Raw genomic sequence first — 22,167 nt, forward strand, 5'->3', positions numbered from 1 at the left:
GAGTTCAAATCCCAACCATGTCATTTCATTTTCTACCTATGTGCTCTTGAGAAAAATATTTAATCCCTCTGAGACTCAGTTTTCTCCACTGTAAAATGAGGAATATATTCATCCCCACAGAGTATTTGGTGACTATTAAATCGGGTGTTTCCCAAGTACCTGACACATAGCAAATGTTCAATTTAGAGTAATCATTCTTAACAATGAGACTATCACTAATACCACATACAGATAAACAGAAAAGGAAATAGACAATCCACCCAAGAGGAAATATGGAAAAGATGTTCACAATAACAGTAATATAATCCTATCAGCAATCAAATAAAAATTAAAATAAGTTGATGCCATCAACATTTTATCAAGTAAATTTAAACAATTTTAAATGCAAAAAACAAATTCAATGTGGACAGGGTACACGGAAATAAAAATATTCATTCAAAGCTGATGGTATTGTAAATTCATACATTTATTTCAGAAATAAAATTGGCAATATCAGTAGCCATAAAACTAGGCTTGATCAAGGAATTTCTCTTTCCTCAGCCTGAAGAAACTACTCAAAGAAAAGTCCCTACCAATAAAGATGTTCGCGATTATTTCTAATAGTGAAAAATTGGTAACTACATTTTCAACAGGAAATGGTAAATATAATTTGATAGAGTATTTGCTATTAAAAAAGGATAAATGGGAAGATTTTATAGTATAGTATAGAAAAAGAAAAAAGAAATAGTCTTGTGGCAAGCAAAGAAAACAAATCCCAAAGGTTACTTATACACAGATTGTAGAAATACATTTTTTACTTGCATAAAGACCTGAAGGGAGCTTGGTAAAATAGAAACTGTTCAATTCAGGTAGTAAGGACCTTTTTACTAACTTTTTCCTTTCATATTCCTTTTAATTTGCTTTAATAGTATATTTTCCTCAATGTTTAAGACTTGAGCATCCCCCAAGACATAAAACAATTCACCTCACCATAGTTACAGCTTTATTAGTTTCCCAAGCTCCATGTGCTCCACACTACAGATGTACCTGCTTATAATTTTACTCTACTGACTCTAAAATTTAAATTCAGGAAAGAAACATACCTCACAGGTGGTATACAAGACACAGTATGTCGGCCCTTGGCTTTCTCTGGGGAAGACTCATGTTTTTCAGAGGTATCTTGATGGGCACTGCTTTCTTCCTCTTCCTCTGGCTTCTTTTTTTTGTTAGAACTTGAGTTCAAAAGAACAAAAAATAAATATTCTCAATTCCCTAAAGCATACACTGCTGTACTCTCCTCCCCAAATCTATCACACAAGGCTTAAATTTTCTCTTTCATTCGGACAACAACCACGTCTCAATCGCAAGATTCTTTCAACAGTATGTACCAATGGATAAAATGGGTAAACTCTGGGGCGCCTGGGTGGCTCAGTCGGTTAAGCGTCCGACTTCGGCTCAGGTCATGATCTCGCGGTCCGTAAGTTCAAGCCCCGTGTCAGGCTCTGTGCTGACTGCTCAGAGCCTGGAGCCTGTTTCGGATTCTGTGTCTCCCTCTCTCTCTGACCCTCCCCCATTCATGCTCTGTCTCTCTCTGTCTCAAAAATAAATAAACATTAAAAAAAATTTTTTTTAAAAATGGGTAAGCTCTGAGAACACCAACAGAAGTCAAGGTAAGAGTTGTCTGATGATGGTTCAGGAGGGTGGGGAGAGATTCCAACTGCTTATCATAAAATGCACAAACGGCAGATAGCTAGCTGCCTTCCCAATATCTATTCCACTTTCTTTCTTATCAATAGAATTCTAATTTTGTTTGGGGTGGCAATGTACAAAGGCTGTACTTGTTTTGAGAGCTTCTCTTGCACTAGGGAGAATTCAAGCGACACAGTAGGGCAACTGAGGTATAACCAAGGTTTCTGAAAAATTTTCACCTTTGTGATATGGATGCTGCCCCTCTTCATCATACTCTCCTTCTTCTCTTAAACATGGATGTGATACCTAGATATATAGCAGCTATCTTGTGACAATGAGGCAACAAGCACAAGGAAGAAGCTAAGAAACACAGAGCTGCCATCTTGAGTAACAAGTATGAAAAAAAAGCTAACAATGCCCTGGCACTGTTCAGTCACTGAACCAAAGCCAACAGCAAACTTCTGTGAAGCAAATAAATCACTATTCTTTAAACCACTCGAGGTGAATAGGCTATTTCTTATAGCAAAATACATTCCTAACTGATAAAAATAAGAACAAGCACCATATATTCTGTTTGCTGTTAACCACAGGAGCAAACAGGAGTAAAACCTATGCCAATCGACAGAAGCTGTGGCTACTTACACTTTCATTTTTTTGGAGGGTGGAATTTCATTGATGATTAGAGGAGTAGCACATCTCTTAGCTTTCATTTTTACATGATGTTTTTCTTTCTGTTCCAAATCCTTCTGAGCAGAGAGTCTAGTAGATCGCCTATGGTACAGGAATTGACAAAATTTATCCAAAATGAATGTATCTACTACAGATATGCAATTGTGCCCCAGAAACGTGAAAGTATGTCAAACTGCCAATGGCTACAAAGAGTTTTGTGGTATTATTCCCACTCTAAAAACTTTTTACCTTACTGATAGCTTTTGAACCTCATCATAAAATGTTGGTACGTAAATGCAACGAATTTTTTTTCTTTTAAGACACAGGCAATCACCTAATACAACTGCCTCCTTTTAAATGTAAAAGTCAATAAAGATGAGGTGACTTGACCCTGTTACATAGCAAATTGCTATCAGACTTGAAATTTGAGATCAGATCTCCTGGTAACTAAGGTGTTTATTTTCTCCTTTTAGTCACGCCCCCGTTTTTGGTAAAATATTTAACACATACCAAAATGTGCACAAAACAAAAATTAAGTTAAATGATTACAAAGTAAAGACTCATGAAATCACCACCCAGGCTAAGAAGTAGAACACTGGCAGGGGTGCCTGGGTGGCTCAGTTGGTCAAGCGTCCAGCTTTGGGTCAGGTCATGATCTCATAGTTCGTGATTTTGAGCCCCACGTTGGGCTCTGTGCTGACAGCTCAGAGCCTGGAGTCCGCTTCAGATTCTGTGTCTCTCTCTCTCTCCCCCTCCCTGACTTATGCTGTCTCTCAAAAGCAATAAACATTAAAAAAAATTAAAAAAACAAAACAAAACACCTTCAGGTAATATAATCAGACTACTGCAAGTATTGTTTTTCTGTCTTGTTTATTTCACTCAACATTATATTTGTGAGAGTCAGTCACATTGAGTCATGTAGCTTTAATTCACTGATTTTTAATGCTGTATAACAGTCACCGTAGGAATGTACCACTATTTATCCAGTCCACTGCACAGGTGCACATGTTGCTGGCGGGTGTAGGCTTTAAGACCGTTTGTTAGGTCATAGGACGCTGGTTATGTCAATTAAAAGTTGTTTCCAAAGTGCTTGTACCAATCTATGCTTACTTACACTGGCGAGTTGATATTATAGTCTGCATTGCTCTACACCCTCCTGAACACTTGGTACTGTCAGATGTTTTAATTTAGCCGGTATGCAGTAAAACCTTGCTGTAATTTTAATTTGCTTTTCTTATTCCCAGTGAGATAGAGCAACTTTTCACATGTTCACTGGCCATTTGGTTATCCTATTTGATAAAGTACTAGTTCAAGTCTCTTGTTTGTTTTCCATTGGGTTGTCAATCCTTTCCTGAGTGATTAGTAAGAATTCCTTATATACTATGAACATAAGCCCTCTGTAGGTTTTATGTGTCACAAATATCTTTTCCCACTTTGGGGGTTGGCTTTTTACTCTCTTTATGGTACCATTTGACTAGATAAATGTCTCAAATACATCAGTACCCCTCCCCATTATGGTCAGTGCTTTTCTGTGTGTATACTATTTAAAAAAAAAAATCCTTCCCCGATCCAAGGTCATGAAGATATTCTCCAATATTTCATTATATGAGCTTTAGCATTCACATTTAGGTCCACAATTCCACCCAGAATTGACTATTTTAGGGGCCCCTGCTGGTTCAGTCAGAGGAGCACACGACTCTTGATCTTGGGGTTGTAGGTTTGAGCCCCAACACTGGATGTAAAGAAAAAAAGAATTGACTGTTTTATATGCAAAGGGGGACCAAGTTTCATTCTGTTCTATCTGGATATCCACTAGCAAAGCATTGTTTTTTAAAGGGTGGGTTGGGGGGGAGCACTGTTTTCCCACAGGTCTACAGTAACACCATTGTCATATATCATGCCCATAGATGGGTGCATGAATTTCTATTTGATTTCACTGATCTCATTAATCCTTGGATAATACCATAAAGCTTGAATTACTGCAGCTTCATAATAATATGTCTTGCTATCAACTAGTACTTTGAAAGTATCTGGCTATTCTCAGACCTTTCCATTTCTGAATAAATTTTAGCATCAGTTTATCAATGTCCACAGTGAAAACCACTAGGATTTTAATGAATATTACATTGAATCTATAGATCAGTTAGGGAGAACTAATATCTTTTTAATACCGATCCCCCAATCCATAAGTATGGTATGTCCTACAATTTATTTAGATCTTGTTTAATTTCTCTCAACACTTTTTTTTATAAAAGTCCTAAACACTGTAAAGACTTATTACATTTTCAGGCTTTCATGCTACTGCACAGAGTACCAATTTTTAAGTCTTTATTACAGAGAATTTCAAGCATATTTAAAAAAAAAATTTTTTTTTTAACGTTTTATTTTTTTTTTTTTTGGGACAGAGAGAGACAGAGCATGAACGGGGGAGGGGCAGAGAGAGAGGGAGACACAGAATCGGAAGCAGGCTCCAGGCTCCCAGCCATCAGCCCAGAGCCTGACGCGGGGCTCGAACTCACGGACCGCGAGATCGTGACCTGGCTGAAGTCGGACGCTCAACCGACTGCGCCACCCAGGCGCCCCTCAAGCATATTTTTAAAATAAGGAGAGGGGTGCCTGGGTGGCTTAGTTGGTTAAATGTCCAACTCCTGATTTCAAGCTCAGGTCATGATCTCACAGTTTGTGGGATTGAGCCCCATGTCGGGATGTGCACTGAAAGTGTGGAGCCTGCTTGGGATCCTCTCTCTCCCTCTTTCTCTGCCTCTCTCCCATGCACATGTGCTTTCTCTCTCTCTCTCTAAATACTAAAAAACTAAAAGTGAGAATAAAATGGACTAGTGAGTACTCATCATTCAGTTTCAGAAATTATCAACTCACAGCCAATCCCAATCATGTATCAATTTTCCTTCCATCCATTCTATTGGATTTCGAAATGAATCCTAACTAAATGTCTACCTTTCATCTAACAAATATTTCATATTAATCTCTAAAAGAAAGTACTCATAAAAAAATTACATGGAGTAATGAAGAGCAAATTTACTGAATTAAGGAATTAAGAAATGAATGTACTGAATGAGTAATGAAGAGTGCATATTACAAAATGTAGACAAGATACAATAATACAACCATTTGAAGGCACTGGAAAGTGACCAAAAGCAGGCAGAAAACAGAGGCACATTTATCCATGAAAAACAACTGCAAAGGGTAAAAATTATGAGTTGGTAGCTTTTTTGCCTGAGGTACTCCCCAAATGTAGCAGCTCTAACAGCAGAAAATTCCAGTCTCACTGGCTAGAGATAATAGAAGATAAAAATTCAAGGCCAGTATAACACCTAGAAATTTAGAAGAAAATCCTGAAAGTGAAAGAGCCACAGAAAAAATGTCACTCAAAATCTGAGCAAAACCTCTGCACAAATTCCTGCCTGACTGCTAAACCATGTATGTTTAGAGGACACCCATGGAGCCCAGCAAAAAGGCAAGCAGAAACTGGTGAGGTGTCCATCCTTAAAAAATAAAACCACACCACGTAAGACTGGTGAGTTTGCTGCTTTTTTTTTTTTTTATAAATGTAACCCCCACTGTGCATATAGTAAGATGGCACAAAACTAACATCTTATTTCCTTGAGGTGTCAATAGACAAACATTGGAGCTGGCAGAAATTTAGAGACAAAACCTCAGAAATAAGAGAACCACAGAGAGGATGAACACTTAAACCTGAGGATGAACACTTAAACTCTACTCAAAGTCTTGGCTGACTTCTAACTTTCACAGGTCTGGGGGAGACCGCAGGGAACCAGACTAAAAAAGCAGCCAGCTATGTATGCAAATATATGAATGGCCAATAATCACATGAAAATATGGATCAACGTTATGTCATCAGAAAAATGCAAATTAAAACCAATGAAATATCATTAAAAAGACGGACAATACCAAATGTTGGCTAGGATACGGAGCAACTGAAACTCTCATATACTGCCAGTGGGAATGTAAATGGTACAGTCACTTTGGAAGACTTTCTGGCGTTTCTTATAAACATACATTTAACACTATGACCCAGCTATTGCAGTCCTAAGTATTTACTCAAGAGAAACATATGTCCTCAAAACTACTCAGAGCAGCTCTATATAGCCCCCAAATGGAAACAACCCAAATGCCCATCATCTGGTGGATGGATAAATAAATTGTGGCATATCCATTCAACAGAACTTACTATCAGCAATAAGAAGGAACAAATTACTGGGGTGCCTGGGTGGCTCAGTCAGTTAAGCATCTGACTTCGGCTCAGGTCATGATCTCACGCTTCATGGATTCGAGCCACACATCGGGCTCTGTGCTAACAGCTCGGAGCCTGGAGCCTGCTTCGGGTTCTGTGTCTCCCTTTCTCTCTGCCCTTCCCCCGCTCACTGTCTGTCTCTCTGTCTCTCTCAAAAGTAAATTTAAAAATTAAAAAAAAAAAAAAAAAAAAGGAACAAACTACTAACATGAAAGGACATGGATGAATCTCAAAAGCACACGCTAAGTGAAAAGAAGTCAGATATAAAAGAGTACCATAAATTTCATTTATAAAAACATCTAGAATGGAAAAAATTAATCTACAGTGACAGGAATTAGAACAGTTTTGCCTCTGGGTAGGAGGTGAGAGAGTGAGAAGGTAGAAAAAGCAGTAAGAATTAACTATAAAGGGTTAGGATGAGAGAACTTTTGAGGTGATGAAAACGTACTATATATGTTGATTGTGGTGTTATGGTTGCATGGTGGTATGTATTTATCAAAACTAATCAGATCGTACGGCCAAGATCTGTACATTTTACTATATGCAAATTATTACCCAGTAAAGTTAGTTAACTTTTACCTTTTTTAAAAAAATTTTTAGGGGCGCCTGGGTGGCTCAGTCGGTTAAGCATCCGACTTCGGCTCAGGTCATGATCTCGCAGTCTGTGAGTTTGAGCCCCGCATCAGGCTCTGTGCTGACAGCTCAGAGCCTGGAGCCTGCTTCAGATTCTGTGTCTCCCTCTCTCTCTGACCCTCCCCCATTCATGCTGTCTCTCCCTGTCTCAAAAATAAATATTAAAAAAAAAAAATTTTTTTAATGTTTATCTATTTGAGAGAGAGAGAGAGAGAGTGAGAGAGAGAGAGAGCACGAGTGGGGGAGGGACAGTGAGAGAGGGAGACACAGAATCCGAAACAGGCTCCAGGCTCTGAGCTGTCAGCACACAGCCTGACACGGGGCTCAAACTCATTAACCGTGAGATCATGACCTGAGCTGAAGTCAGAAGTTCAACAGACTGAGCCACCCAGGCACCCCAAAACTAGTTAATTTTTAAAAACGGGACTGGGAATCATACAAATTAGAAAGGAAGAAGGCAAAACACATGAACACACGACCATTTTGGACCTTATTTAAATTCAGCAATGATGTTATGAAGTCAAGAGAAGAACTGCTGGGTGTCTTTAGGGAGAAATGACTAAGGGATGAGATGCCAAAAATTAAAACATGTATTTATGGTAAAGCAACACCTCCATGGAAAAATTATTATTACACACTAAGGCCTTATTGACTCTTAACTATTCTGTGTCAAAGAAGTTTTGGACATGTTTTAGCCTATCCATTGAGACCATGTGAAAATAAAATAAAATGGAATTTGTATGACTATCTACACCTTCCTATTCCATCTGCCATTCCTTTCTTGATTAGGTAACTCTGGACTCAGATAAATCTGAGATCTGAGATTAATGGCATTAATGTTTTACTTACTATGCATTTTCATAATGCAATATCATCTACAAAGTACTGTCACATGCCATCTTATTTGGCCCTTTCTTACGAGGAGCCTGGAGGATATGATTATTCTCAGTAAACTGAAGTTTTGAGTGGTAGAAGTACCTGCCTTAAAAATAAAACAAAAAATCATTCAGGTCTCTAATAGTAGCTGGCTTCCTCTCACACCGTCATTTCCAAAAGGCATTCAGCATTCAATCAGGATGAAAGACAATTTTAGCAATCATATACATATACAGAATAGAGAAGTGAAGACACTAACAGTTTCCAGGATTCTGAAGCAATCTATAGGAATCTGTAGGCCTCAATTTACAATCTAAACATGGAACAGAAACCATAGAATCAACCAGTAGCAATCTCTTAAGACTCTTGTGATATATGCCTAGCTCACTGAAATTTCATAGAATTCTTTTTATTAAAATGGGCTTCTTTACCAAAAAAGTTTAGGATAAGCTTGTATGATACCAATCTCAAAAGGTAATACCTTTATACCAGCATGAGGCTTTGCAAATGGTAGTTTTATCACTTCTGAATATAAAATAATATTATCTGTCATCCCTCTTCCTTGAGGATATTCTAGGTAACATCAAAGTATAAAGCAATAAACGGTCTTACAATTTAAACTTTATGAGTGGATGGTAATTATTAGATGTTGAAAGTTTAAAACAAAAAAAACCTAACCTGAATATTCTTCTGATTAGTGCCATCTGAAGGCAACTAATACTGACAGCTCCCAAACATGGTATTTTGTTATCAAAAAAAAAGATACTGACGCAAATACAACATTCAAAGACATTAACTGTTTTAAGTTCACCAGTGCCAAGATTGCAGCTTAACCCACCCATCTATTCATTCATCAAGCATTTAAATATTCAGTTTCTGCTCCTGCCAGACACTGTTAGGCACAGTAAGGATACATAATGCTTGCCCTTATGAAGTTTACTCATAATATATAAATAGGAAAAAAAAAAAAAGTCTGTCATATATCCACACAAATAAAGTGCAATCCATATTGATAGTGCAAATAGCAAGGGTTCTGGAACCAATAAACTTTAAGCAACTTAGTACCTCTAAGTCCTTATCAATAAGTTAAGCATATTACCTACAATTCATAAATGTTATGAAGATTAAATGAGGTAGAATAAAGAGCCTAATATAGTATGAGACACATAGTAGGTATCCTGACAGTAACTATTCTGTGAACATTAGTAACATAAAAACCACTTTGGAGCCCTAAAACAGTCTTACCTCTGTGGCTGTGCTGGAGTATTTCTTGAGGTGTTTCCCTTGACTTCCAGGGAAGAAGCAGCATTTGATGGAATGGACTGTTCCACCAAATTTTCTTTTTCTGCCTCTTTGTAGTAAGTGTTGTCAACTGTGGAAGAGCAAAAACTAGTCAGCACTCAAATTCCAAGGAAGTAAGCTAGATATGAGAGACACATCTATATATGTGTGTGTGTGTGTGTGTGTGTGTGTGTGTGTATGACAACATAGAATTCTAGACTTAAAATTATGTGTGTGTGTGTGTGTGTGTGTGTGTATAAAGCCCCTCTAAGCAGTGGAACCTTTAGTTCCAGTGAAATCTTATACAGAAGATGAATTTATAAAATCTACTTTGCTTGAAGCAGAAACAAAGTATCCAGGGCCTATCTGCCAGCCTAAGTCATCACCTCAGAAAAAAGTATCTCTGCCTTTTAATGCTGATATAATCACATTATTAGGCGTTATGGGTATAACCATTGGTTTTTCTCTCCTCCACAAATTAAAAACAGTAAAGAGTTTAAAAATACAGCATTTGGGAAAAGGGAATCTAAGGGTGGAAAGGGGAAGGAGATATTTTATCATAACGTATTCTGATGTTACCATGGCCATCATGAAACAGAAACAAAAAAGTACTATAAGAATAAGGAGACAAGAATAATCAAAAAAAGTCTTCATGGAAGAAATAGCATTTTCTGGTATAGCTTATGAACTTATGAACTGAGAGCCTTGACAAAAGACAAAAAATTCAACCAGATAACAGGGAAGAAAAGTCAGGCTATGAAAACGCATTTCATGCATTATTTATTTCAGAGAACAATCATTTGGCTCATCGCCTAAAGAAATTTTTTCCTAGAGGGGAGAAAAAGAAACAAAAAAATGATAATATATTGTGTCAAGGCTGTAACAGAGGCACTTACCCCATTTAAAATCAGAGAGGATTAAATTTTAAAAATTTAATATAAAAAATTTAACATAAAAAATTTTATAGGGGTGCCTGGCTGGTTCAGTAGGTACAGCATGTGATTCTTCATCTCAAAGTTGTAGGTTTGAGTCCCATGTTGAGTGTAGACATTTCTTAAAAATAAAATCTTAAAATAGAATAAAAAAATTTATATTCTGCCTACAAAAAATGTTCTTAAAATATCAACACACCATGCTAACACTAATCAAAAGAAAGCTGGGATGGCTATATTAGTATCAGACAAAGCAGATTTCAGAGCAAAGAATACCAGAGATAAAGACAATCATTTCAAAATGATAAAATGGTCAATTCTTCAAGATGCGGTAACAACTGAAATATTTACGTACCTAATAACAGAGTTTTAAAATACAAAAAGCAAAAAGTACAAGGAAAAATAGGCAAATCCATAAATATAGTCTGAAATTTCAATCTCTCTCTTCTAATTTATGGAACAAGTTGACAGAAAAATCGGTAAGAATATAGTAGTCTTAATATATGAGCAAATGTGCATGGCTGTATTCCAATAAAACTTCATTAACAAAAATATGTTGCAGTCCACTCATCAAGAAAACGTAACAGTTACAAACATACATACATACGTGGCATGCGTATATATAGATATACACACACACATACATACATGATTACACAGCCCCAAATACATGAAGGAAAAACTGACAAAATTAAAGGGAAAAACAGTTCAACAATAATAGTTGAAGATTTCAATATCCATTTTCAATAATGGATAGTACATTTAGAAGATCAATAGGAAACAGAAGACTTGAGCAACATCAACCAACTTGACCCAACTGACATTTATGTAACTCTCCACCCAATGACAGCAGAATATACATTCTTTTGAAGTGCACACAGAACATTTACCAAGACACACCATATTCTGGGCCATGAAACAAGTCTCAATACAAAAACATCAAGTCACACAAATATATTCTTTAACCAAATGGAATTAAATCCCTCGAGAAATCAGTAACAGATTTGTGGAACTGCCACCCCCTGCCACATGTATTTGGAAATTAAATACACACTTCTAAATAACACTTAGGTAACTTGGAACTAGTAGATAAATCCTGGAGATTACAGTCAACAATAATAGTCATAGAGATTATAGTCAATACTATATTATAAACTTCAAAGTTGCTAAGAGACAAGATCCTCATTGTTCTCACAATGAGAGAAAAGAAATAATTATGTGATATGATAGAGGTGTCAGTCACGTTGCAATATATAAACATATCAAATCAACACCTTAAACTTACACAATGTTGTATGTCAATTATATCTCAATTAAAAAAAAAACACACATGGATCAAGAAGATAGCAATAAAGAAATTAAAAGTATTTTGAATGGAATGAAAATGAATACAGAGCACACCAAAATTGTGGGATGCCACTAAAGCAGTACTTAGGGGGAAATTTATAGAAGAAAGATTTCCAATCAATGACTTCAGCTGCCATCTAAGAAACTAAAAAAAAAAAAAAAAAAAAAAAAAAAAAAAAAGCATATTGAACTCAAAGTAAGTAGAAGAAGGGAACTAATAGATCAGAATGAAAATCAATGAAATAGAAAAAGCAATAGAAAAACAACAACAACAACAACAACAAAACCAAAAGTTGGTTCTTTCAGAAAATCAGTAACACTAATAAATCTCTAGCCAGGCTGATTAGGAAAACAGAGACAAATTACCAAGATCAGGAATGAAAGAGGTGATACCACACAGAATCTGTAAATATTAAGAGGATAATAAGGGAACATTATGAACATTCAACAACTTAGATGAAATGGACAAATTATTTTAGATACAAACTACCAACACTCACTCAAGATGAGAGTGTTAAAGAATTTGAATTTGTAGTTAAAAACCTTTCTACAGGGGCGCCTGGGTGGCTCAGTTGGTTAAGCGTCCGACTTTGGTTCAGGTCATGATCTTGTGGTCTGTGGGTTCGAGCCCCGTGTCGGGCTCTGTGCTGACAGCTCAGAGCCTGGAGCTTGTTTCATTCAGATTCTGTGTCTCCCTCTTTCTCTGACCCTCCCCTGTTCATGCTCTCTCTCTCTCTCTCTCTGTCTCAAAAATAAATAAATGTTGGGGCGCCTGGGTGGCTTGGTCGGTTAAGCATCCGACTTCGGCTCAGGTCATGATCTCACGGTCCGTGAGTTCGAGCCCTGCGTCGGGCTCTGTGCTGACAGCTCGGAGCCTGGAGCCTGTTTCAGATTCTGTGTCTCCCTCTCTCTCTGCCCCTCCCCTGTTCATGCTCTGTGTCTCGCGGTCTCAAAAATAAATAAACGTTAAAAAAAAAATTTTTTTTAATTAAAAAAAAAAAAAATAAATGTTAAAAAAAAAATAAAAAAAACAAAAAACAAAAAAAACCTTTGTACAAAGAAAAGTCCAGACCCAGATGGCTTTAATGGTGACTTCTACCAAACATTTAAGACCTAATATTAATTCTACACAAATTCCTCAAAAAAAAAAAAAAAAAAAGAAGAAGAGAAGGGAATATTTAGAGTAAGGTATTTATCAAAACAAGCAAAGGTATCACAAAGAAAACTACAGACCAATATACCTCATGAAAAATATATACAGAAATTCTCAACAAAAATGTAGCAAACAACCTAAAAATGCATACAAAGAAAAAATACCATCATGACCAATTGGGGTTCATCCCAGAAATGCAAGGTTGGCTTAACGTTGGAAAATCAGTGTAATTCAACACAGTAACAGACCAAAAAAGAAAAATGATCATATCATCATCTCAATATAAGCAGAAAAGGCATTTGACAAAATCTCACATCCATTCCAAATAAAAAATTATCAGCAAATAGGAATAGATGGGAATTTCCTCAGCCTGATCAAGGATATTTATGAAAAAACTAGTTAACATCATATTTAATGGTAAAAGCCTGAACGCACAGGAATAAGACAAGCATGTCTACCTTTTCCACTCCTATCCAACATCCTACTAAAGGTCCTAGCCAGTACAGTATGCAAGAAAAAGAAATAAAAGGCATATTTGCAGATGATATGATCATCTATGTAAAAATCTGATGGAATCTATTGAAAAAAAACTACTAACACTAGTGAGTTTAGAAGGTCGCAGGATAAAAGATTAATATGTAAAAATCAATTATTTTTTTTTGTATTAGCAACACAAAAGAAAATTGAAATTAAAATAGAGGTATGAAAAGTGCTTTGAGAACACAATAAGAGGAATCAGAGAAAAAAGGGTATTTGAGCTGGACCTTGAATGATGAATAGGAACTTTTCAATTACATTAGGAATTGAATGCAGAGGGAACGACACTCATAAGACAGGTGAAAATATGTAATATGAAAGAACACAGCCTCTGAGGGGCCTAAGGGGCATGCACGTAAGCAATGTGCATGGTTTTTGCCACATGACAGACCCAACAGAAGTTTCTTGCTTTGGGGCACACTGTTGACAAAGCAGTCTTCAACTGAAAGTGGTCCAGACAAATTAGGTAATAGTACGTACTCTTTCAATTCAAGAAGAGCACAAAGACCACCAAGGCAACAGAAAATCTGCCATGCCTAATGAACTAATGTAATTTACCTGAGGATGCAGCACTGAGGCCACAGGCATTCCAAGCATCGCAAGTGAAACATGCCATACAGTTCTAACCCCTTCTGCAATTAAGATGATGGATGCAAAAGTTCAGGGTCCCTGCCCTAATCCCAAATTCAATAGATATCATCTGTACTCATGAGTTAATTATTCGAAAGTCATCCTAGCAGCTTAGACTTTATAAACTACAAAAGTTTGCTAGAAATACAGCTATTTCCTGGTATGACTCCTCTGCTTAACGGTCTAATTAGAGCCAGTTTCAGATTCATCCATTAAGAGTAATTTTCAAATGTTCTAAATTGATTGTGGTATTGGTTGTACAACTACTCTATGACTGTACTGTGAAAAACACTGACGGAGAGCCTGAGTGGCTCAGTTGGTTAGGTGTCTGACTTTGGCTCAGGTCATGATCTCTCTTTCGTGGGTTTGAGCCCTGCATCAGGCTCTGTGCTCAGAGCCCGGAGCCCGCTTTGGATTCTGTGTCTCCCTCTCTCTCTGCCCCTCTCCTGCTTGCGCTCTGTCTCTCTCTGTCTCTCAAAAAATAAAACATTAGGGGCGCCTGGGTGGCGCAGTTGGTTAAGCGTCCGACTTCAGCCAGGTCACGATCTCGCGGTCTGTGAGTTCGAGCCCCGCGTCGGGCTCTGGGCTGATGGCTCAGAGCCTGGAGCCTGTTTCCGATTCTGTCTCCCTCTCTCTCTGCCCCTCCCCCGTTGATGCTCTGTCTCTCTCTGTCCCAAAAATAAATGTTGAAAAAAAAAAAAAATTAAAAAAAATAAAATAAAACATTAAAAAAAAATTTTTTTTAAGACTGAAATGTACACTTTGGGTGATTTATTCATGTGAATCATATCTAAATATGGCTGTTACTTCAAAAAAGTAATTTTTAAGGATTTATGATCTCTTAAAAATCCTTTTTTTGTTCTGATCAAATAGAAAATATTCTGCAGACTTAGTAACCACCAGTTTAAATGCCAATTATCTTTTAGAATCAGATACATGACTCAAAGAATTCTTGTGCAATGACAAGCAGTACATTCTTCTCTCCTACTGCTTTGTTTCCCAGCCAGACTCAGGTTATGTTATGTTAAATTTTGTCATAAAAAGAAAAGAGTTTTGTATCTGGCAGTAAAAGTCTATGTTAGCTTAAGTTCCAAGAAATTAAAAAAAAAAAAGCGTAGTACATCATTAGTGTCACATTCACCATAAAGTGAAACTGGCCCATTTCACCAATAATAAACCAAAGGATACAACATTTACGTAATTCCCCCAGATCCCTCAGGCCCATAACACACTGTTCCACCATTCTACCAAAGAGCTTTTTCCTAAGATGTTCTTTCTTACCTGGTCTTAAAGGTGTGACAAAAGCTTGCTGAGGATTAGGCTTCCTCAGAGGGGTTTTGCCCTGAAAAAGCCCTCCTATGCCATTCTTCCCAGGAAACTTGTTCTCCAAATTGGCTTTCTCTTCTGTGAAAAAAAGAGCATCATTTAAACAATCAGCAAGGAAGCAAAATAAATCAGTCCTATGCACTTGTAAATGGGGCCTAAAGCCCCTACTAGTACGCTTCCAGCACATTTGGCAAGTACAAAGTTCTTGTGATCAAAATGAAATGAGTACACATTATACGTCAGAGATAGAGACTATAAAAACTATCACTGTAACACTGGCAACACTGAACAATGTATTACAGAAAAGGAGAAGTGCAGACTCTGCATTGTGAATAGCTACTTATCTTTGTTTGATACACATTTAGGACCATATAAGCATGAACTGGCCTAATCTACCACCTAAATACATCATGTTCCTCTTAAAGAAAACTGTAGCTATTAAGATCTGCAGGGCTTACAAGAGACATCTTATGGTCTGTTTGAGTTGAGGTTCTCTTTCAACTGGTTGGTAAGAAGTGGGTTTGTGAGGATGGAACAGAGCTAGGCTCTCCCAAGGGATTTTACCTTAGGTTCTCCTGTGCCCAAAAGTGAGGGCAAAGCAGTGAAACATCTGTTCTACCAACTGCCTACCAACAAACAGAAGCTTCAGGAATGTGGTGAGCTCCAGCAATAACACTGTGCATGTACAATCAGAGTGCAACTGTATAAAAAGATATGATTATTTAGAAGAGAATTAGAAAATAATGTATTAGAACTAAGGTGGTTTTGAAAGAATGGTAGGATTAATTTTTTTCTTCGACATTGTATTTACCAGTTTCGCTGTACAAATATTTTCTATCTTGTTTTTAAAGAAACTTAGAAAAAAAGATAGACAACCCAGGGTTGTCTTCCTCAAGGTTTCAGTAATGCAAGGACGTGGGAAGATCCTTATAGGGCAGCTGGTCCTCTTCACCTTTCCTCCACACCACTTCCAACAGACCCCTTCTCCAACGGATACCATTAAAGGCCTTTTGCAAGAGAAGGGCATGTGCCACCACACGTGGACACTGCATTGTAAGTGTTAAGTGCAGCTGTAATGGACTCATTTTTTTTCTCCCATCACATTTTTTTTTTAAATACAGAAGATAAGTATATGAGAAAGAATAAAATGAAGGGACCCTAGCAACTACTAGCCTGACATATCACTGGTCTCACCATGTTATCCCAAAATACTATAAAAACATAACCACATCCTTATTTATTATTGGCCTGGTGTCAGGGTTTGCATCAAATCATATGACTCAACACCAGGCAATCCCATTTCTGTTTGGGGATTGGGTTCTGAGTAGCATAATCCCTCCAGCTAAAAATGAATCAGTGAGGGGAAGCAATAGGGCAGTAACTGTAGTTATAAAAAAGCAACACAAGAATGCCTGTGATGTTAGAACTGTTCAGTATCTTGACAGTGGGAGTAGATACACAAACCTACACAAGTGATAAAATTGCATAGAACTTACTACAGAAATGAGTATGAGTACAAGTGAAACTGGGGAAATCTGAGTAAGATGGGTAGACTGTATCAATGTCAGTATCCTAACTGTAATACTAGATTCTATGCCCAATGGCAGTAGAGCAAGTTTTTATGTGGCTGCTATCGCTACAGACGTGTTTTGAATCTTAGAGTTTCACTCAACTTTGTTTCATCTGGATTTTTCCATATATCCCTAATGCTTAAATATTTACTATTCCTAACTGCAAAATAACACTGATAGCCCACTCCTAAGACACTGGGCATTTCAATTATTTCTATCATATCATAAATGATAAAATATCTTGGTGTAGAAAATAATTTATATTTTAGTTATTTTCTTGAAATTCCTACTATTTTTTTGAAAGGTACTCAGAACAAAGGCGAGCTACTAACCCTTAAAATGGCCTGAAAAAGCAGACACTTACCAAACCAAGAATCTATGTTTTGGGTATCTTCCTCATCATCCAAAGAGGTAAAATTGATGAAGTCCGTGGGAGCATCATAGGAATAAGAAGTTTTAACTTGTGACATTGTCCCCTGCTTGGCACAGAAGAGCAGGTTTTTCCCAGTACTCACTCTTCTCAACAGATCACCTTCTAATGAAAAGAAATGGTTCAGAAACTTGGTTGTGCATTAATCTAAGGTACTGATTCCCCAGCAATTACTTTGATTTTACTACCACATTTGCAATTCTGAAAATAACCTGGACAAGACACCTTATTTTTCAAACCAAACTAAAAGTTAACTTTTCTTTTTCAAATTTTTTTTTTTTTTAAGCAATCTCTACACCCAACATGAGGCTCAAACTCACAACCCCAAGATCAAGAGTTTCATGCTCTACTGGCTAAGCCAGCCAGGTGCCCCAAAGTTAACTTTTCTTTTTTGGTAACTTGAAGATATTCCTGAAGATAAATGTGTTGGAATTAGAAGGAGGCAAAGTTTGATGAATGCCTACAACATGCCAGGCAAAGTACCATACTAGGTGTTTGACATTCATTATTTTATTTTCCCTCAACCTACCATTTTTTCACTTCTAGCCTCTCCCACAACCCACTACTCTTTCTCTGCCCCGAATAACCCAATTTCTGAAACACACCATTAAATTTTACACCTACTAACTAAAATCTTACTCATTATTCAAAGTCCAATTCAATCCTCTACAAACTTTCCCAATTTCTACCTATCATACTAATTGCTACCTCTCCAAGGCCATAATGCTTTGTTTACCATTCAATTTTATATTAGTTAACTATGCAAATGCCTCTCCTAGTAGACCGTAAATTCCTGAAGACAAGGACGGATTTTATTCACTTGTGTATACCTCAACCATCAAGGTTCTCAGAACGGTATCTTATACCTAGTAAAAACTTAGTACGTTTTGCCAACTACAGGTTTTCTTTCCTTGGAAATATTTTCATAGGCACCTGGGTGGCTCAGTCAGTTAAGTGTCTGACTTCGGCTCAGGTCACGGTCCCTCGGTTTGTGAGTTCAAACCCCACGTCGGGCTCTGTGCTGAGAGCTCAGAGCCTGGAGCCTGCTTCAGATTGTGTCTCCCTCTCTCTCTGCCCCTCCCCTGCTCACACTCTGTCTCTGTCTCAAAAATAAACAAACATTAAAAAAATTGAAAAAAAAAAAAAAAAGAAATACATAAAAGGAGGCACCTAGCTGGCTCAGTCAGTAGAGCATGCCACTCTTGACCTCGGGATTGTAGGTTTGAGCCCTACGCTGTGTAGAGAGATTGCTAAAAATAAAATCTTAAAAAAAAAACAAAAACACACACATAAAAGGCATGACATGTAAATTAGGTCAAAGAAACAAGTCAAAGGTATGGGCCCATCCCTGCTCCGGTGTACAAAGTTTTACATTCTCCCGTAGAAACCTGTGTAGGTTTAAAGTCAGCCCCCACTCTAGCCATTTACGGTTAAGAAAATATCTGGAAGTAGTTTCAAAAACAGTCTGAAGGACACACTCACTGGCAAATAATTTCCCTATGAAATCCAATGAGCCATTTGTCTTCATCCAGGGAACAACATGTACTTTAAAGTATTCTGTATCTTGGAAGAGAAGTAGATACCACTAATTACTTGCATACACATTTATTAAATTAAGTACCTTTAAGCCTTTATTTTATTATAAAAATTCATGCTCATTAAAGAAATCATAAAAAAAGCTCCTATAAAAAATAATAATCTACACTACCACACTATTCCAGTCTGTCTCCCTCTCTCTCTATTTTTTCTCCATATACACACATATATTTGAAATCTGCTTCACATATTGTGAGCATTTTCCATGTCAATATATATATAGATATTTCATCAACTGACAGCTATACTATAATTTACGTATCCCCTATTTTTAGGCATTTTCCAATATTTTCACTTTAAAGATACTACTAGAAGAATATCCTTGTAGTTCAATTTCTGTACACATCCTTAAGTATGCCCTTAAGATAAATTCCTTTTTTTTTTTAATGTTTATTCATTTTTGAGAGAGACAGAACATGACTGGGGGAGGGGCAGAGGGAGAGGGAGACACAGAATCCCAAGCAGGCTCCAGGCTTCAAGCTGTCAGCACAGAGCCCAATGCGGAGCTCGAGCCCATGAACCATGAGATCATGACCTGAGCTGAAGTCGGACGCTCAACCAACTGAGCCACCCAGGAGCCCCTACCCTTAAGAGAAATTCTTAGAAGTGGACTTGCTGACTCTTGATACAAACTGTAAAACCGTTCCTAAAAAGGAACTTATATCACCAGAGGTATGCCAGTTCCCCACAATGTCACCAATTCTGGGCACTAATAATCCTCAGCACTCATTGTCTTTATAGTATACAAATATACCTATGCTCAGAGATAAATCATAAGAGTAGTTACACCCAACTTCATTGCTCAGTGGTTTGGCCAGTATTTCGTTAGCTTCTCTCAGTGGATTGGGGTAATTCAGAAGGTACTTGAGTGCCTGAGAAACATTTATTCTAATAATTATTTGGTTTACATAGTGACATCAATCCATACACCAGAGAACTTCATCTTTCCATGGTCTCTCCTATGAACTCAATGCAGCCAGAACTCCACAGATACCTTTATAACAATGCCCCAGTTGAGGTACTTAGTGTAGAAACATGATTATTTTGGAATCAGAAGGAATCTTAATAACTAACTTTTGCAGTTTATAGATAAGGATTAATTACAGCAAAAAAGGCTCTTCCAAGATCAACACAACAATAATACTATGATCATGGTAAAAACAGTTACCAAAAGTACTTATATGTGCCAGGTGCCATGAAGTAGTAAATACATAGTATTTCAAATACTCTCCAACAATCCCGTAAAGCAGCAATTATTATTCCCATTCTAGAAGAGGAAGCTGAAGAGAGAATGATGTGCCCAGTATCATACAATTATGTAAAGGCAGAACTAGATCCAAAACTGAGGCTCCTAACATCAACACGATGTTCTTTCCACATTGTTCTGCCCTCTCACCCTATGAATTAAAGAGGCATATTAACATAGTTATGGCCTCTATTTGCATAGAAAAGAGTACTGCATATCCAAGTAAATCCATTCTCCATAGTCTTTTGCCCTGAATAGAGGAGTCTTTATTATTCTCATTTTAAAGTTTTCACTCTCTATGTCTACCTTCATTAATCAATTTAACTCACTAAGTTATTTGTTAGCAGTCCACTCTTATACACTCACTAGGGGCCTTAAATATGGGCTTAATGATATCGGAGCTCCTTTCTCATTAATACTCAATTGAGACTATGTCTTACACAAAAAGTAGAAGATCTAGTCTCAGACACAAAGGAATTTAAAATCTAGATAGGAGCTAAGGTTCTGGCGCACTCAAAAAATAAGATAGTATACAATATTTATAAACTCTAAATATAAAGAGAATTAGAAATTGGGGCGCCTGGGTGGCTCAGTCGGTTAAGCGGCCGACTTCGGCTCAGGTCATGATCTCGTGGTCTGCGAGTTCAAGCCCCGCGTCGGGCTCTGTGCTGACAGCTCAGAGCCTGGAGCCTGTTTCAGATTCTGTGTCTCCCTCTCTCTGACCCTCCACCGTTCATGCTCTGTCTCTCTCTGTCTCAAAAATAAATAAACGTTAAAAAAAAAATTAAAAAAAAAAAGAGAATTAGAAATTAATATCACTTAAGTCAAACTGATTAAATATGTTTCATTGAACATCATCAAAATAGTAGGAAGCACACCATAACAAAAGTCACCTTTTAAGCTTAGTGTAGCCAGAACACTTCTGGCCAATGAGAATGAAGTAGGAATCTGCTGAGGGATTTACAGGAAAACTTACTTTCCTGATATAGCCACAGCCCTTGTTCTTGCCCTTTCCCTTCAACCCTTCTTGCCTTAAAGGCAAATGTAATAGCTAGAGATAGAGCAGCTATCGCGTATACAAGTGGATGGCCAAAGAAGTAACACTGGCCCTGATATTGCTGAGCTACTGACCATTGATCAAATATCAGCAACCATCTACCTCCAGACAATACTCTTTTTGAATAAGCCATTATAGTCACATTTTCTGTCACTTATAGCCCAAAACAATCCCAACAAAGAAGTCCAGAATTCTAGACCTGTCTCTGGCATTTACTACATGTGTAGAACAACAGGAGAGGCACTGTATCTTTCTGCCTACTTACTTCCCATAAACATGAGAAGGCACTTCAAGTACTATACAATGCACTACTATAAGATATCACTGCCTCTCCTCCCCTTGACCATATCTATATTCAAAGGACCCTCACTGAAAGATTCCCCAGTGACTGACAGTGGTTAAAATTCCCCTGTTGCAAGGAAGTGTTCCTGTTCTTGTGAACAAACATGCTGGAAGACATGGGAAAATCTTGGATTCCCATGATCTTAATGCCTAACCCAGGTCACTGGGAACACTTCCCAGGCAGGAATGCAATGAAGACAACTAAAGCTGGGGGAGGGAAGAGGCAGGAATGTAATATGCAACAACCCCACTTAGCTTCCTAAAAACCATGATTCCACCAAAGCATGCCACTGAATAAACCACCTGGAAAGTATTCAAATATAACCCCTCACATTCTTTTTTCTTTTTTAAATTATGGAGCTACATGGTTACCCTCTTTGGAGAGCAAGTGCATGTTTTTGATAGGTCTTGCCAACTGTAAAACTTTATCTTACAGATATGTACTTATGCATACGTAAGTATAAGAAAGTGCACGATAGCATTGTTCATAAAGGCCAAAAAAATAAAAACAAAAATTCCACCAATAGAAGACTGTTTGAATAAATTAGGGTACAATCGTATAATAAAATATTAGAGAATTTAATATTAGATAACTTTGCA

General features: G+C 37.3%; 1 protein-coding gene across 9 annotated transcripts in view; it reads right to left on the reverse strand.

Annotated features, from left to right (window-relative positions):
• TPX2 (TPX2 microtubule nucleation factor) overlaps positions 1-22,167 on the reverse strand; it is a 58,062-nt gene that overhangs the window by 26,033 nt on the left and 9,862 nt on the right. For 5 of the 9 annotated variants that reach the window (XM_043602633.1, XM_043602631.1, XM_043602634.1 and 2 more), the window contains 5 exons: positions 17,261-17,431; positions 15,281-15,403; positions 9,365-9,491; positions 2,311-2,439; positions 1,083-1,211 (listed from right to left, as the gene is read on the reverse strand). In XM_043602633.1, coding sequence (XP_043458568.1) covers positions 1,083-1,211; positions 2,311-2,439; positions 9,365-9,491; positions 15,281-15,403; positions 17,261-17,366 — 614 coding nt within the window. In that variant the 5' untranslated portion in view covers positions 17,367-17,431. Of the gene's footprint in view, positions 1-1,082; positions 1,212-2,310; positions 2,440-9,364; positions 9,492-15,280; positions 15,404-17,260; positions 17,432-18,808; positions 18,887-22,167 lie in introns of those variants that run through there. The other 4 variants (XM_043602636.1, XM_043602630.1, XM_043602629.1 and 1 more) reach the window with 3 other exon arrangements.

Source organism: Prionailurus bengalensis, chromosome A3 (genome assembly GCF_016509475.1).
Source record: "Prionailurus bengalensis isolate Pbe53 chromosome A3, Fcat_Pben_1.1_paternal_pri, whole genome shotgun sequence".
In the NCBI taxonomy this organism is placed as follows: Eukaryota; Metazoa; Chordata; class Mammalia; order Carnivora; family Felidae; genus Prionailurus; species Prionailurus bengalensis.